The sequence below is a fragment of the Myotis myotis genome, unplaced genomic scaffold (assembly GCF_014108235.1).
Source record: "Myotis myotis isolate mMyoMyo1 unplaced genomic scaffold, mMyoMyo1.p scaffold_m19_p_1, whole genome shotgun sequence".
Lineage (NCBI taxonomy): Eukaryota > Metazoa > Chordata > Mammalia > Chiroptera > Vespertilionidae > Myotis > Myotis myotis.
Window position 1 is genome coordinate 83859 of NW_023416313.1, and position 12314 is coordinate 96172.

The window sequence follows — 12314 nt, forward strand, 5'->3', positions numbered from 1 at the left end:
AAACGTAGTTGTGTGGTTCAGATCTGGGTGGCAGGGCAGAGCTGCTCCGACGAAGGAACAGGTGGCAGCCCAGGAGCCTGAGGCCGGGCGCGGCTTTCCACCTGTCTTCAGAGAGCCTGGCTTGTGTGGCGACCACATCATGTGTTATCTTCATTAAATTATTCTCCTAAAGGTAAACAACCTTTATGTTTAAAAAAGCAACTTACAGCCCTGGCCGGTGTGGCTCAGTGGGATAGAGCGTCGGCCAGCAGACCAAAGGGTCCCGGTTCGATTCTGGTCAAGGGCACGTACCTCGGTGGCAGGCTCCTCCCTGTGCAGGCCCCGGTCGGGGCGTGTGCAGGAGGCAACCCATCGATGTGTTTCTCTGTCTTTCTCTCTCTCTCTAAAAATCAATGGAAAAGTATCCTCTGATGAATATTCACGAAAACAAAAACTAACAAAAAATAAAACTACTTATACACTCAGCATCAAGCCATGTAAAAACTCTAAGATGTGTTTAATCTTGGTGTTTCGTTGTGACCCTAAATTCCTGGGGCGGCCTCCACGGGCCACGAGAAGGACCCACTCTGAGGAAGGTCCGGGAATCAACTTGTCTTCTGAAGAGTCAATTCCAAACAACTGACACTTTCAGAAAGCAGGTGATGTGGACAGTGTGCAGGGGAGGGGCGTGGCCGTGGGGCGTGGGGGCCTGGAGCCCACGCCAGGAAGCTGGTCCCGAGTCCAGGAGGCTCAAAGCTTCCAGACCCCACTTGTTCCCTGAGGTTGGCCTTGGAACAACTTCAGCTTAGGGATTTTTGGGGTTTCATTTCCTGTATAAACTTTAAAAAATGAAACCTGTTTCCCACATCATGGTCTTGCGTGGGGCTACAAGTATTCGTGAAGTTAGAAACATTTGCATCTTGAAAAGTGTCACCTGGTTTTTTGTTGCCTGAAGTTCACTTCTATGTGACCCAGGCGCTCCCTGCGGCCTGGCCAGACGCCCACGCAGAAGGCGCTGCTGGCCCTGCGCCAGGGCTGCCCGGTCCAGCTCTAGAAAATCTGCAACTGCAGGGAGGCCCCTGGTTTTGACGTAGAAGGCATCCAACATGCAAACTGCACAAACGGTGTAGAACGAAGCACCTCAGAGAACAAGGGTCTGAGGTTGATGTCCTGTCACACCAACCGGGCCACCGCCCCTGCAGCTCTGAGCTGACCCCGCAGGCGTGGGCCCGGCTCCGGAAGTGGGAACTGCTGGCAGGGCCTGATTGGTTGGACTTGGGCAGATAGAGAAGTGTTTTTAGAGTCACTTTTGCTGCCACTATCACATTTGCTGCCTTAGGTTGATGGCCAGGGGGCTGCTGGTGTGGGGACGGAGAGGGGTCAGGCCGTAGGACTGGCGTGGGCACTGCTCGGGCCATGGCCTCAGCCTGGCTGCATCTAGAGGGCTAATCTGGACAAGCCTCTGAAGTGGCCTGTGGGTGAGAACCGAGTAGCCTGGACGTGAAGGACTCTTTCCCTCAGGCGGAATCCATGTTTCGCAAAGGACATTGGCTCGCTGGCTCGCTGCCTATTTGATTGGATGTTTTACAGTCACTGAGGTCAGGCTGCTGGATGGTGACAGGCCGCCACGCCTCCCTAACAGCTTCTGCTGCAGCTGGGCAGCCCGGCCTGGCCAGAGCCTCGGTGGCCAGGGTCCGGGGGATCTCGGGCTTAGGGCAGGGCACCGGGGAGCTGAGGACAGGTCTCAGCCTATAGCCTGCACTTGGGAAGCACCTCCATCCCCAAACCTGGGTGCTTTTTCACAATGAAGAGGACCCCAAACATGAATATGTGACACATTTCTTTCACTTTTCTCTGGCAGAGGTGACCTTCACTCCAGGATGTCCCCACCTCTTTTGCAGGAGGTCAAGTTCAGAGTCAGCGCACACCTGCCTGACACCCCAGCTCTGGCCGGACTCCCTTTTCCCTGAGACCCACCAGGTCGGATGGATACTCACCGCACCACCATGTGGAATGCACTTCACACTGTGTGTGTAAACATACAACCTAATGATTTAAAACTATGGCCTTCACATCAAAGCGAAGGGGTATATGTTAAATAAAATGGCATAATGTTCAAATGACCAAATTAATGAATTCATCAACAGGAAAATAACCTTTGCCAGAAAAACTAGGCCTGTGGTTTTCCAAAATAGAATTGGAAATTCATATGCATCAACCAAAAATAAGCTCAGCTTTGCAGTAGAAACCTCATCACCAGTTTCCAAAAAGAGAACTGTTTGGGGCCTGGTGCACAGGAAACGTTCGCTTCAGAAAGAGGCTGGGTTAGTCCACCCGGAGCGGAGCGGAGCGGAGAGCGCTGCGGGGATTGACGTCTGGTAAACTCAGCCATTGCCCCCCAAACTGACCTGTGCGAAGACATCTTCTAACTCCAATGACATAGCAATTAATTTAATAAAGGAACTCACCAATTTTAAATTGCAATTAATTTACCAAACATCGTCACCATTTATGGAGCTTTACAGTAAGAAAGTTTCGACAAAAGCAGGCACATCCGTGTACAAAGTGTTGCCGGCGGCGGTGCGTCCTGTCTTTCGTTCCGGAAGTTGTCCTTCTGTCCGCTCCGAGGGGGGTCTTCCTCCCCCGCCAGCTCGCACCGGGGACCTGGGAGCCTCGCCCAGGGAAGGGACTTGCCACAGAGAAGTGCGGTGGGGGCGAGCTGACCCCGAACATTTATTGTAAACTTGAAAATGGAATCCGGATACGGACAGACACGGCGAAGAGAAACCTCCCAGACACAGAAACGGTAACACTGGAGGCCGGGCTCGCGGCGGGGGTACTCGGAGGGAGGCGCCGGCCACAGCCCGGGGGAGGCGACACCTGGCTCGGCCCCGCCGGCCCCGCGCCCCTCGCGTTGGTGGTGGCTGGGGAGGCGCCCGCGAGTCTGTCCGGGGTCGGGGTTCAGCAGGCGCGTCGTGGCTCCCAGGGACGCGCCGTCTCGCGGGGAGGCCGGCAGCAGTAGGGGTAGGAGACGTCGAGGTCAGGGTCCGAGGGCGCGTACCCCGGCAGCTCCACGGACGGGTGCCCTCCGCAGCACACCTCCACCCCCGCCTCGTCCGCCGCGCGGACGACGCCCACGTCGATGTAGGAGACGGCGTGGTGCGCCGCGAAGCCCGCGCAGTCCCCGGGGGCGGCCAAGTCCGACTCCTCCGGGGCCAGGATGGAAGCCTGGCTCGGGCGATGCTGCAGCCGCCGACCCCGCCGGCCTCGCCGCACCCAGGAAGCGGGCGGCTGCGCACGGAGCCCCGAGCCGCCGCGGGGCCGCGCCGGGGCCCGGCCTCCCCGCCGTCCGCGACGCCCGCGCCGGGCCCGCGCCGCGCGGTAGGTCTTGGCCAGCAGCAGGCTGAGCAGGCCCAGCAGGCACTCGAGCGCGTTGAAGACGGTGGAGAGCACCAGGCCGCGCTGGTAGTCCTTCAGCTGCCGGCACTTGGCGGGCGTGGCGCGGGCGCGCGGCGCGCCGGGGGCCGGGCCGGGGGCGGGGGCCGCGGGGCCGGGGGCCGGGGCCGAGGCGGGCGCGCGCGGGGGCAGGCAGTAGTGGGAGTACTTGCGCTCCACGAGGGACACGGCGTCGCCGTCGATCACGGCGCCCGCGAAGGCGCTCAGGACCCCGAGCATGAAGACGAGGGCGCCGAGCAGGAGCAGGTTCTGGCTGGTCCCCGGCCCCGCGGGCTCGGCCGCGGCCCCCGGCGCGCCCGGCGCGGTCTCCGGAGCGCCGGCCGGGGCGGCGGGGACCCCGAGTCGCGGGCCCGGCCCCGCGAGAGGCGCGGCCCGCGGCCCGCAGCAGAGCAGGGCGGCGCCGAGCAGCGAGAGGCCGGCGGCCAGCAGCAGCCCCGAGTAGAAGGCGCCGGCGGCCGCCCCGAGGCGGAACGGCTCCCCGCGGAGCTCCGAGCCCAGCGAGAAGCACTTGAGGCCGACGGCGGCGGCGCTGAGCGCGCAGGCGAGCAGGAGGCAGGCGGAGAGCGCGGCGCAGGCCCCGCGGACGCTCCACTTCATCCTCCGCGCCCGAGCCGGCCCGCACCCCGCGCGCCCGCCGCCGCCCGCCGCCGCCCCCGCCGCCTGCGCCTCCTCCCGGCGCCGCGCGGCCGGACCGCCGGCCTCCCCCTCATCCTCCCGCGTCCTCCCGGGCCCGCACCGCCGCCGCCGCCGGAGCCCGCATCTTCTGCCTCCCGCCGCCGCCGCCCCGCGCCGGGAACCCAGGCGGCGCGGAGACCCGCCGCGAGCGCGCCCCCTCCCCAGCCCGCGGCGCCCCGCCCAGGGCGCTGCGCTCCCCGCACCCGGCCCGCGGCCCCGCCCTCCCACGCCCCCGGCCCCCGCCGCCCCTCGGACGCCCCTCGGCCAGCTCCCAGAGGAGAGGGCCCCCGCGCGTCTCCCCACCTTCCTCCGGGTGCGGGCACCCTCGGCCCCTTAGGCAAGGCCACCCTCCAGCCCCGGGCTCCACGGAGGCCCCCAGGCCCCACCCCCCGCACCTCCCACCTCCCTAGCAGCTGCGTCTGCGCTCCCCAGGCGACGAGGCTCGCCGCTCTGCACGGCCACCGGCTTGCAGCGCCACGACCCCGAGGAAGCCGGCAGGGGCGGCGGCACGGGGGAGGGGCCCGGGGCTGGGGGCCTGAGCGCAGGAGGTGGAGGGAGAGGGGTCCCGGGAGAGGGGGCCGGGGGTCAGGGGGATGAGCGGCAGTCTGGATGCGGGGGGGCGGGGGGTGATGGGGTGTGAGTGGAGGTGAGGCCTCAGGCAGAACCTCGATGAGCCCGTCTCCCGGGTGAGGCTGTGAGTTAATTCATTAGAAGGCGGTCCCTGGTCGGAGAGCGACTGGGGTGGGGCTGGAGATGCCCGTGGGTGAGAGGAGGCGGAGGTGTGAGGTGGTCGCCGCGCCCTCAGGGCGCTCCATGCTCCTCCTGAAAGGTCTGGGATGGGGCGCCTCCGGACGGCCTTCGGAGGAACCTCGGGCGGCGGCTGGGCCAGCGCGGTCCCCGCGCTGCAGTCGGAGGCCGGGAGCCATGACTCACCCGCGGGCTAATCGCAGCGTAAATAGCTTTGCGCCGATCGGAGGAGGCGGGCGAGCTGCGGCGAGGGGCGTGTGCGGGGGGCTCTGAGCACACGCCTCCGTCCTGCCTCCCACGTGCGAGGGCTGCGGTGGGGACCCCCTCCGTGCGAGCGGCCTCGGTGCCGGTGAGCGGTGGCCCAGCAGCGCGCGGGCCCGCGCCCGCCTCCCACCGACACCATCCGCCGCGGGAAGGAGCGGGCTCCGCCGTGTTTTCAGCGGGGACTGCGGGGCCTTAGAGCGCCCGCCGCCCGCGGGTGACTTGCCGGGGCCGTGGGATCCTGAGCCCCCTGCGCACAAGATGGACAGTTGGAAAGGCCAGGGCGTCAGCGTGCGCCCCTGCGCGTGAGCGGAGCGACTAGGAGCTGCCTCCCAAAGACTGTTTTGGTTTCCAGGGCGACAAGGTTCGCAGCAGCCGCCTCTCCATCCGGTGCTGCGGTGCTGCGGCGCTGCGGTGCGCTGCGGCCGGACCCATTGGCTTCGGGCGCAGTGAACCCTCGGGCGGAGCCAGGCCACGCTGGACTGGGCAGCAGCATCTCTCCCCGGCACCCACCTTCCCTGACACTTGTGCCCCGACCCCCTCCCTGTCCCTCCCCTCACCAGCCTCGCTCCTGGTGCCCGCGTCCTGGGCTGTTCTGTCGCAGGGGCTCCCTTCGCCACCCTCACCCGCTCCTGCCTTCCCCGTGTGCGATCTCCGCATGGACTCCCGGAAGAGTAACTGGCTACTGACTCCTCGGTGCCTGAGTCCTTCGGACCAATGGGTGCTTTGCGTGGCTTGCTTTTTTTTTAAAGTACACTCTTTTAAAAAATATTTTTTTATTGATTTCAGAGGAAAAGGTAGGAGAGAGAGATAGAAACATCAATGATGAGAGAGAATTATTGATCAGCTGCCTCCTGCATGCCTCCCACTGGGGATCGTGGGTGCAAACCCTGGTGTGCCTGGAGGGAATCCAGCCGTGACCTCTTGCTTCATGGGTCGGAGCTCAACCACTGAGCCACGCCAGCCGGGCAAAATTATTTTATTGTTGTATCTGTTGCGGTTATTGTATGTTTTTCCTTTTCAGCCTGTTACTGTGGTGAGTGGCGTTCATCGAGTGTCCGTGTTAAGCCAACCTTCACTCCTGAGATAAGTCCCACTTGGTCATCGTCAGGCCAACAGCCTCTGATGCCTGTTACCAGGAAGAGGACAAGTACTTCTCCCACAGGAACACAGAGCAGGGTCAAGCGTTACCCACACTGAGTGACAGCCCATCCGCGGGGTCTGCTCCCCCAAAGCCAGGAGGCCCCCAGCAGCTGATTCATGGCCATTAGCAGAGGTGCACCCCTCCTGTGCTGCAGCAGAAGCCCCCTCCCCCCACCCACCGCAGACTCCCGGGGCTGGCCAGGTGCCATGGGGTGCACAGTGAGCTCCAAGAGGGAAGACATTCCCACGCAGTGGTGAGCCCAGCACAGGGCCTCCCGGTGAGGAAGTGCTCAGCCCCAGGCCCGTTCTCGCTCAGATGAGTAGGGGCGGGCAGACGGTGCAGTCCTGATGGCCTACCCTTTCCATAGGGGCGGGGGGGGGGGGGTCCAGTGTGCTGTTACCTCCTTGAGGACTTGTGTCTGTGTTAGCGCGAGGTATTATTTATAGCAGTGGTTCTCAACCTTCCTAATGCGGCGACCCTTTAATACGGCTCCTCATGTTGTGGTGGCCCCCAATTTCATTGTTACACATTGAACATCATTAAAGCACAGTGATTAATCACAAAAACAATATGATATTATATATGTGTTTTCTGATGGTCTTAGACGACCCCTGTGAAAGGGTCGTTCGACCCCCAAAGGGGTCGCGACCCACAGGTTGAGAACCGCCTTCTCTGCTTGTACCGTTGTCATCTCCTCTCAGAGTCTGGGGTGCTAACTTTGCAAAATGAGTGGGGAAGGGCTCCCTCATTTTTTAAAATATACTTTTTTTTTATTGATGTCAGAGAGGAAGGGAGAGGGAGAGATAGAAACATCAGTGATGAGAGAGAATCATGGATCGGCTGCCTCCTGCACAGCCCACACTGGGATCGAGCCCACCACCCAGGCCTGTGCCCTGACGAGCATTCAAACCCTGACCTCCCGGCTCAGAGGTCCACACTCCACCGCTGAACGTGCCACGCTGGCCAGGCCCTCCCTCGCGTTTTACTCTCTCTGAGCACTTGTAGGGCTGGCATTGTTTCTTCCTTAAGGATTTGGCAGAGTTCACCTGTGAAGCCATCTGGGGTTGAAGTTTTCTTTATGGGATGATTTTAACAAACTTAATTTTAAGAACATGTATAGGGATGTATTTTTTTTTCTGGAAGGAGCGTTAGTATCTTTTGAGGAACTTCTCCATCACATATTTAGATTTGTTGGCATGGAGTTGTCTATATTATTTCTCTATAAGCTGTTACTTTTATTGTATGAAAAATATACCTCAGTAAAGCTGAAAGAATAAAATGTTTTAAATTTTTTATTTTTATGTCTCTAGGGTCTGTAGTGAAATTCCCTCTTTCATTTCTGATACTGGTCATTTATGTGGTGTTTTTTTAATTTTTGTTTTAATCCTCACTGGGGGATATTTCTTCCATTGATTTCTAGAGAGAGGGATGGAGGGAGGAGGAGGAGAGAGAAACATCAATGTGAGAGAGAGACATCGATTGGTTGCCTGCACCCGTACTGGCGTTGGGGAACCTGCAACCACAGTACATGCCCTTGATGGAAATCAAACCTATGATCCTTTGGTCCATGGGCCAGTGCTCTAACCACTGAGAAAATGGGCCAGGGCTGTGTGGTGTGCTTTTAAAAATTAATTTGGCCCTCACCGGTGTGGCTCAGTGGACAGAGCGTCGGCCTGCGGACTGAAGGGTCCCAGGTTCGATTCCGGTCAAGGGCATGTACGTTGGTTGCAGGCACATACCCAGTGGGGGGTGTGCAGGAGGCAGCTGATGGATGTTTCTCTTGAATCCATGTTTCTAACTCTCTCTCTCCCTTCCTCTCTGTGAAAAAAAATCAATAAAATATATTTTTTTAAAAATCAATTTGGCTGCAGGTTAATACTTTTGATCATTAAAAATAGTGTTTAGTTTTATCATTTCCTTTATTTTTGTTTTCTGTTTCATTGACTGCCACTCTTCTTTGTTAGTCCCCTTTTCTCTGCTTACTTTGGCTTAGCTTGCTCTTTTTCTAGTTCCGGTTTGAGGCATTTCTTTTTATATAATCACTTAATGCTATAAGCATTGCTTAGGGGCATAAAGTAACAGTGAGCAAATTCAATCCCTTAGTTTGAACTTGAATTCATAAAAGCAAAATTCACTTTTATCATGCCCCCCTGCCGCACCCTGCGTGGCGGCTCCGGATGGCCTGTAGGAGGGCTGCGTGCTGGCAGAGCAGAGAGAACACAGGTCAGTAAAGCTCAGTAAAGTTTAGTGAACAAGATTATGGGGTCAGGAAATCACCTCGAGCCACTGATGGCTGCCTCCTGCACGCCCCACACTGGGGCCGTTGCAGTCACAACAGGAGCCATCTTGTGCTGGCCACAGCCCTGCTGACCGCCCCAGGCCCATGGCCTTCCGCGTTCCTGGTGCACTTTCATGCCCATGCTGTTATGCACGGTCTCCCGCACTCCCCCACAACTTTCTAAGGTGCTCTGGGATGGCAGGTACTGGAAGGCTAGTCCAACTTGAAGACAGGATCTGGGAGGACAGGTGGTGGATGGATGATGGATAGATGGGTAGGTGGGTGGGTGGGGGGATGGGGGATGGGTGGTGGGTAGATAAGCTCAATATGAGGGATGGATAAAATAAGATACCAGAGGGACCATGCATGACCAATGGTGATAACGCCTCACACACTGGAGAGCAGGATTAACTCAGCTCTCTGGCTAATAAGCTAATCCTCACTCCCATTTCCTGGTGGCATAGCAGCTGTGGTCTGTTCCCTCTGTCCAGGACCCCAGCTGGGGGATGGCCCTGGGAGGAGGGACGCTTTCAGGGAAGAGGGGTCAGGGCTAAGGGTGGACCCGCCCCAGGGCTGCTGAGAGTGACCCTCCCTCCTGCATCCCATAAGCCAGAGCCACAGGCGGGTCCCTGAGGTCAACTGTGGGGCGCAGAGGGCGGAGCTTAGTCAGTCAGCCGCTGCCTCTGCCATCCTCCTGGGCAGCGCATTGTCCCGGCCCCAGGCCGTGAAACCACTCCGCCTGCAGCTACGGCTCCTCCCGAGATGGACCCTTCCCACGTGTTCAGTCACGAGGCTTTAAATGTTCCTCCGGGTGCTTGGGTCTGCGGTCATCCCTGCAGAGTTCCCGTCCTCAGGAACCCCGAGTTACCCCTTGTCCCTGTTTTCTAAGGCATTTGTTCCCTTCCTCCCGCTTCCCACAGCAAGTCCCAGGCTGAGGACATGCCCACTCCCTGGCTGGCTGAGAACTGGACCCAAAGCCACAGTGAACCCCAGTCCCTGTGGCCCCCGCAGCCCAGAACAGAGCCTGCGCCCACAGACGCTGCGGGTGCAGACAGGACCGTGTCCTTCAGATCCCACCTCGCCCGGTGGCCCCGCCGTGGGCTCTGATGGGCCTCAGCCCGGGGGGAGCACACAGTTCTGTCAAGGCCCAGAGGGCACACGTTCCAGGCTTTGCAGCCACACGGCGTGTGGCCCGGGCTCAGCTACAAGCAGCCCCGTGCGTGAAGCCCGCTATGGGTTGCTCTCCCTGGAGTCGAGGCCCTGAGGGTCCCTCCCTGCTCTGAGCAGGGCTCCTCTGGACTCTGTGGCTGCCTGGGGGCCCTGCTAAGCCAGTCAACCCCTGGGGTTTGCAACCCTGGCTGCCGCTGCCATCAGCGGAGGGCCCAGAGCCACGGGAACCGCTGTGCCGCTGGCCGCCCCACCTCTGAGCCGGGGGTGTGACACGATGCACTTCCTTACGCTTAAGGCATGTAGAGCTCATTCCTTCTACTGTCCTGGCCGCTCTGAGCAGGACCCGCCCACAGGGGTGGGCGCCGGGTGCCAGGCCCGCTCCCCGCAGCAGCACCAGGGCAGCTGCCTGGACACCCCAGCTGCACCTGCGAGGCTGCCGGCGCCACGCGGCTCTGCGCACACCCGGCTGGTGCTGGCCTCAGGGCTCCACGGCAGGAGGGAGCCGGGGCCTCCCCTCAGCCAGCTCAGCAGAGGGACGAGAATACAGGGCTGAGCCCACAGCCAGCTCAGCCCAGCCCTCACTGGCCATCGTGGGCCGGGCGTGCCCTCTGCGTGGCCGGTGTGGTGGCTGAGACCAGGCAGCCAATGCCCAGAGGCTGACCTGGCCCATCGTTCATGCGAGTGTCCAAGGGCGGCCCAGCCATGGATAGATTGTGGGGGACTTAAGTCCTGGCTGGTGCTCAGTGGTTAGAGTGTCGGCCTGCGGACTGAAGGGTCCCGGGTTCAATTCCGGTGAAGGACACGTACCTCGGTTGCAGCCTCCGCAGCCCAGGCCCTGGTCGGGGTGCGTGCAGGGGGGCAACCAATCGATGTGTCTCTCTCACATGGATGTTTCTCTCTGTCTCTCCCCTCCCTCCCTCTCCCCCTAAAAACCAATGGAAAAATATCCTCGGCTGAGGATTAACAAACAAACAAAAAGAAACCAAACCAAAGAAGAAAGTGGGGAACTTAAAACAGCAGAAATGTGCTGTCTCTCTTGGGGGGCAGCTCAAGGGCTGGTTCCCTCTGGGAACCTGAATCCCGTTTTGTCTGGCAGGAGAAATTTCCAAACCAGGTCACATGACAGGCTCCAAGCTCCATGAGACAAAGGGTTAATGCACCACAGCCCTCTAGCTACCCCTGGGCACTGCCCTGCCCGCAGCCCCCAGCCCCCGGGCACTGCCAGCCCACCCCACAGGCTGCCGTCTGGCTGGCTGGTGGCCACGGCCATTGGTGAAGCGGGAGACCGGGAAGTTCTGTGAGCCTGAGAGGTGCTGCTCCTTCCCTGGACTGGGGGAGCTGACCGCCGGGTGTGTGGGGGGGAGGGGGGGGGCAGGCGGTGTTAGCAAGGCCAGGGGCCAGCACGCGGGCCACGCCTTCCGTGGAGCACTGTCAGCCACAGGGTGACGGACGGCTCGAGCTGCTTGTGCCTGCGCCCAGGGCGTGGGTTCCCACCGCCATGCGCCTGGAAGCTTCATGCCACACCCAGTTTTCCTCAGCCTGGAGGGGAGGAGGGAGCAGAGGAGGACGCTGGCAGGACCGGAGGGTGGGCCTCAGGGCGGGGTGAGTGGCAGATTTGGGAAGTGCCCCCCAAGACCCAGTTCCCCAGGCGCTCGACCAGGTGGTGGTCATCACGTGTCTCTCACACCCAGGCCCAGCACAGGGCCTCCGGAGACGATGCCCGGGGGACACCGAGAAGCTGCTTGGGGCTGACGGCCAGCGAGGCGATGGCAGCCCTGGCCCCAGATCCGAGAGCTGCAGGCCGGCACCCTAGTCAGAACCCACTATTCTTAGGAAACGTGGGAACCTTGGAGCGGCTCCCGGCAAGAAGCCGGCTGCGTGGTTCCGTGGAGGCGGGAGCCTCGAGCCCCGCCCCCCCGCCCCCAGCCCCGGCCAGCTGGGCCCATGGGGTGTCACAGCTGCAGGGCCCAGAGCCCCGAGATCCCTGCTCATGTGGAGAACACTTGTCCCAGCACACGAGGAGCCCCGGCCGGCGTGCACACTGCACACACACACACACACACACACACACACACACACACACAGTTTCACCAGCTGAGTGCAGCAAGAGTCAGACTCACACACAAGCCCTGCGTCCCGGTGGAAAGTGTGCTACCGACACAGACACGGCTCCATGAGGAGGAGACCCAGCCACGCGGAGCCCATGAGCAGAGGGGCCAGAACCCTCCCCCTGAGACGATCTGCTGCCGCCTCTGCAGACAGGCCGGTTCCATCGCTGCTGCCTCAGGTGAATCCGAATGCCAGGTGCCACCAGGCTCACTGAGACGTGCACACTGGTTCCCATGGACAGAGCTTCTACCCCAGGCTCCCACAGTCCATGGTGCGCATGCACACACGCACAGGTACATGCACACACAGTCATGCATGTACACACACTGCGTGCACATGCAATCATGCACGCACCTAGGCACACACGTGTGCACCCCTGCTTGGGCACACACAGACTTGTGCGTGTTCACACAGTCTTTTTTTCTGTGAAGCAAAGGGCACCCCTACAGCAAGAGAGTCAGAGAGACGTGGTAGCTTCACCTTGTTTCACATCAT

The 12314-nt window shown here is 60.7% G+C and overlaps 1 protein-coding gene across 1 annotated transcript; it reads right to left on the reverse strand.

The window, feature by feature from the left end:
• Positions 1-2306: 2306 nt before the first annotated feature.
• On the reverse strand, positions 2307-4104 carry TMEM271 (transmembrane protein 271). The gene has a single exon (XM_036296885.1). It carries the CDS (start codon positions 4030-4032, stop codon positions 2941-2943), a length of 1092 nt encoding a protein of 363 aa, XP_036152778.1. The 5' UTR covers positions 4033-4104; the 3' UTR covers positions 2307-2940.
• Positions 4105-12314: the final 8210 nt, after the last annotated feature.